Source organism: Zeus faber (genome assembly GCF_960531495.2).
Source record: "Zeus faber genome assembly, chromosome: 4".
In the NCBI taxonomy this organism is placed as follows: Eukaryota; Metazoa; Chordata; class Actinopteri; order Zeiformes; family Zeidae; genus Zeus; species Zeus faber.
The window spans coordinates 23,411,379-23,416,378 of NC_137191.1; the positions used below are offsets into that span (position 1 = coordinate 23,411,379).

A 5,000-nucleotide genomic window follows, 5' to 3' on the forward strand; every position below is an offset into this window, starting at 1 on the left:
GAGGGGTGGAGGTTTCCTCTCATACCTCTCCTCTATTTCCTTCTCCTCTCTCAGATTTATCCTTCTTCATTAGATGTTGTCTCACTCTGGTGTCCCTTTCCAACCCCCGATCCCCCCTCCTTCCCCCTGCAGGGCTGCAGGAGTCACCGCTGACCAACGGTCATGGTCACGGCGGGCGGGACTTCCTCAGGAAGCAGATGAGAGGGGAGCTGTTCTCGCCACAGCAGATCGAGGTATTGGATCGCCTGTTTGACAGACAGCCCCCCTGTCCAGTCCAATCCAGCTCTGACCTCTATGTGAGCCCTGACTCTGGCAAGGTAAGGGTGTGGCATCGTGCAGGATCTGGGCTGAGGCAAATGGTCTAGGGTCAACAAAACTCGCGGGGGGCTCCAATCAAGGTGGTGGCCAATGCATGATCCAAATGTCCATGAAAATGCAGGAACGACATGAGCAAAGTTTCTAGATAAATAAAGTGGTTCACAATTGAGTAACCAGAAGTCCTCGGGTGTAGCAAGCCCACTTTTCATGGACAACACCAGGATCATCTTACATTTTGCCAAGCCGAAGTTGCTCGATCGCAGCTTCACATGAGGGCAGGTGTGGATGCTTCCTGAGAAGGCATTTATTCTCACTATGGGAGATACCGTCATGTTTCCGCTAGCTTCCGCCATGGGTGCAGCTCAATGATCTGACGATATTTTGCAGTGTAATATACTGTGTTTCCCAACAGATATCTACTGTATGTCAATTGCTGGGAACCGATATCCCGACAAACTTGTGATCTGAATTGTAGTGCCTTAAAAATTGAACCAATCAACCTGTTTGATCTTCTAGTCATCCTTTTCTTTCCGCTGCACTTTTATGTGAGCAGATCTATTGATACGCACCAGTTCACAGCAGAGCTTGGCAAGCCATTTTGGATCCAAAAAAATCCTTCAGTGTGCGAATGGTGCTTCCGAAAACTGGTGCTTCCAATTTGCTCAGCTCAGTTTTATGCTAAACCGCCTGCCCTGCCTTGCTATGCCTTTCCGTGCCTTGCCATGCTATACCCTTTTTAATACAAAATGAAATACACGCAAAACATTTTGAATTTGTTAATAACATTTATTTTCAATGGGTCACTTTCCTATGTGAACGAAGTGAAAATGTCGGCGTCCAGCTCTGTTTTCTCCGATCACCTGTTCGTCTGGTCTATCTGAATTCTGCGTGTGTGTGGTTTTGGTATGATAAACATTGTGATGGCTGTAATGGAGAATCAGTCAAGCCCGGCCTATTGACATTCCTATAATCTAGACACACTGGGGGGGTTAATGAGTGTATTGACCCAGCTCTCATTATGACCTCACTTCCTGCTGCTCCTGGACGCCTATGGAGCCGGCCGCATGCTGCTGATGATGCATTCTGGGAATGCGCGCCTGCTTTAGTTTGCGCTCGCCTGTGCGTCTGCCTGTGCGACCGTATTGAATCGTAATGGACTCGGGGCCGTCCTTCCGAGCTACAGCCTGATGTAAATTTGAGCGGAATGGACAGGTGTAAGTATGCTGAATAACAAAACAACAACAACTGGCCGGTGTTTGATATTCCCCCTACCTTCCTCAAACATCCTCTAATTTATAGCCCTCGCAGCCTAATCCCTTTGAAAGTCTTAAGGAAAATAGTTTGTGTTTCAACCCTAATATGTTCTATTTATTCAGTCGATGTTGAGGGCAAGAGGACAAACACACCATTCGAAGACCGGTGAATCAAACCACGAGCGGACCGCAACCTAAGACCCGCAGGGCAGAGTTTGGCTTTATCTCCCATTCAGCCAGCGCTGCCCGACATGGGGACTAGAGTGGCACAGGGTGAGGGGTCGACAGGGATTGGCTGGCCGAGCTCTATAGACTAGGACTCCAGACTATAATACCCAGGATTCATAGGTCAGTGTCCTCTCTCAGCATAGCCAAGCCATAGGGGTCGGGGTCAGGGATAGGGGCATTAACCTCCGTGCCGGCCCAGGGTCAAACGGGCTTTAGGAACTGCATTGTGATTACAAAGGAGGCGCAAGTATGCGCATGTGCACCCACACACACACACAAACACCCACGCACGCACACACACATGCATGTCAGTCCGTATTATCTTCCTCTACCTCATCCTGTCTACCCCACCGCACATTTTTCCCAGACTGCCTCTCCCAGAGGGAATGATTGACAGTCATACTCTTAACACTGACACAATGACAGCCCCGGCTCGGCCTCGTTGGTATGTGGGCCGAGGTGTATGTGTGTGTGTGTGTGTGTGTGTGTGTGTGTGTGTGTGTGTGTATGTGTGTGTGTGTGTGTGTGTGTGTGTGTGTGTGTGGTCAAGGAGGGTCATGTCGTGTTGTGACTGACGTGTCTAAAAAGGACGCTTCATAGACTTGGCCCTGCTGTTGATGTTGCTGCCTTTGTAGTGTGTGTGACTGTGTGTGTGTGTGTATGTGTGTGTGTGTGTATGTGAGTGCGTGTGCGCGCGCATGTTCATTTGTGAACTACAGAAAGAGAGACGGAGAGGGGAACGCAGACAATCTGCAAGAGAATATAGACTCTTGAAGAACGTGAGACTCATTTCAGTGTTGTCATATTATTTACGGCGAATGACTTTCTCTTTCGCCCTCCTCACCTGGAGAGATGATGTTCTTAACCTTTTTTTTTGTCACCCCTTGCACCCTCTGTCTCCGTCACTCTTTTCGTCCCTCCAACCCCCCCCAACGTCCCGTACTTTTTTTTTTTATCTCATCCCTCCCTCCTCTCCCGGTTCCTCCAGTCCTTTGGTCTATTAAGCCGCGGCATTAATTTGAGTGTGTGCGTGTGTGTTTCTGTGTGTCTGCATCTGTTCATGCGTGTCTGTGTGAGTGTGTGTTTGCATGTGTGCCTGTCAAAGAGAGTTCATTTGAATTTCCTTTCAATCACTTCTTATTACCCAGGTGATAAATCAGCGGCGCTGACGGCCGCCCCCCCAACCGTCCCCCACTTCTGCCGCTGGGTCCTAGTGCCCGCCCGCCCAATGTGATGTACAGTAGAAGGATAGTGAGAGGGGAGGTGGCGAGGAACAGAGGGCGGGAGGGAAGTCTCGGGGCAAAAACTTATTTTACACAGGTTACGGCTGCAGAGGGGAGACCGCACCAGCTCTCATTTTTGCCCATCCATCCCTCCCTTCTAAAACCCCAGGCAGGAAGCCGAGCGTTTGGATTGCAGACCTTATCTTCACCTTTCGTAGTCCAAAACTCCGCCCAGAATGCTTAAAAATCATAAGGATGCGTCGGTTCTGGTGACTCGGTCAGTTGGATTGCCCCAAATTTCCCACCGACTAAAATTAGTCCTGTTGAGGAAAAACTGGCCGGGTTGTGCTGCACAGGAACACACGTTCTTACAGGCCTTCACACCTACAGTATGTCGTGGTGGCAGCATCGCAACATCATGGAGGAAGGTCATGGGATGTCAATCCAGGAATGTCATTTAATCTTTAAAGTCTTGATAGTTGGTTACAAGATAGTTGGTTCATAGTAATAATTCCTATTTATAATTTATACTCCATATACCCATATCAATAATATATGCTGTGCATAGTGTCGCAGTTAGGATATTTGGGGGGACGGTAGCTCAGGAGGTAGAGCTGGTGGTCTAGTAATCTAAAGGTTGCTGGTTCGATCCCAGGCTCCTCCTGCTAGCATGCTGTAATGTCCTTGAGCAAGACACTTAACCCCTCATTGCTCCTGATGGCTGCGTCCGTCGGTGTTTGAATAATTGTAAGTCGCTTTGGATAAAAGCGTCTGCTAAATGACTAAATGTAATGTAATGTAATATTTAGTATAATCTTGTATATCTAACCAACAGTTTTGATATTTTTTTGGGGCTATTTGTCTATATTTAAGTGTTTTATTTATATATTTTATTTTATTTCATTTTATTATCATTTTAATCACTAGAACCAATTTCTAGTATGTGTACAGTAAATGTACCTGGCGGATAAACCGATTCTGATACTGAGATTTCTGAGCTCATTCGATATGACTCGATCTACTCCTCAGATACAAATGTTTTTGACTAACTCGTAATAATTGAATTATCCTTATCTAATTCAAATCATTGTTTGTTAATACATGCAAAACAAATGATGTTTGTAAGATGTTGACTTTTTACTTTGATAGCAAAGGAAAGCAGAGAATGGTCTATTGGGTGTGTGTGCGTATTTGTGTGTGTAGCTGTGTGGCATTCCCTCTGCTGCTACGCTTAGTTTGCCCGGAGATGAATTCCTTCCCCCCAATCCCCTGTCTCAGTTTGAGGTCCTCTGAGGGAATTCTATTTGTTTATAGTTGAGCTTTTTTCCATCAGGACCACTGAGGGAGACAATGTGGCATGTATCTGTTTGTGTGCGTGCGTGTGTGTGTGTGTGTGTGTGTGTGTGTGTGTGTGTGTAAGAGAGAGATTTGAGAAATTTGGGCGCTAGATAGGGAATAGAGAGAGGAGGAAATACTATTATGCAAATGTGGTGGGCTAGAAGGGCTGAGTTCAGGTGTGTGTGTGTGTGTGTGTGTGTGTGTGTGTGTGTGTGTGTGTGTGTGTGTGTGTGTGTGTGTGTGTGTGTGTGTGTGTGTGTGTGTGTGTGTGTGTGTGTGTGTGTGTTTGTCAGCAAGCCGATTAGGGCTCATCTGTTATTGATGCAAGATTTGGACCAAACCATTACCTTCTCAAATCTGAGTCACTATACTAAACTGCTTTATGTGTGTGTGTGTTTGTGTGTGTGTGTGTGTTTGTCTGTGGGGAGAGAGAGAGAGATAGAGGGAGAGAAAGAGAGGGAGAGAGAGAGAGAGAGAGAGAGAGAGAGAGAGAGAGAATCCCAAACATCTATCTAATCTATTATGTTATTTAGTTTTGGGGGTTTTCTGTATGCACCTCATGAACTTATTTTATTTAACCGTTATTAATTTCATTGTCTTCCTCCTTCCTCCTCATCCCCTCCTTCAATCTCTCATCTCA

The 5,000-nt window shown here is 46.5% G+C and overlaps 1 protein-coding gene across 2 annotated transcripts in view; it reads left to right on the forward strand.

The window, feature by feature from the left end:
* The window catches only part of pax5 (paired box 5), a gene marked incomplete at both ends in the record, with an annotated part of 48,418 nt that overhangs the window by 27,496 nt on the left and 15,922 nt on the right, over positions 1-5,000 (forward strand). For both annotated transcript variants that reach the window (XM_079998409.1, XM_079998410.1), the window contains one exon: positions 133-233. In XM_079998409.1, coding sequence (XP_079854535.1) covers positions 133-233 — 101 coding nt within the window. The remainder of the gene's footprint in view (positions 1-132; positions 234-5,000) is intronic.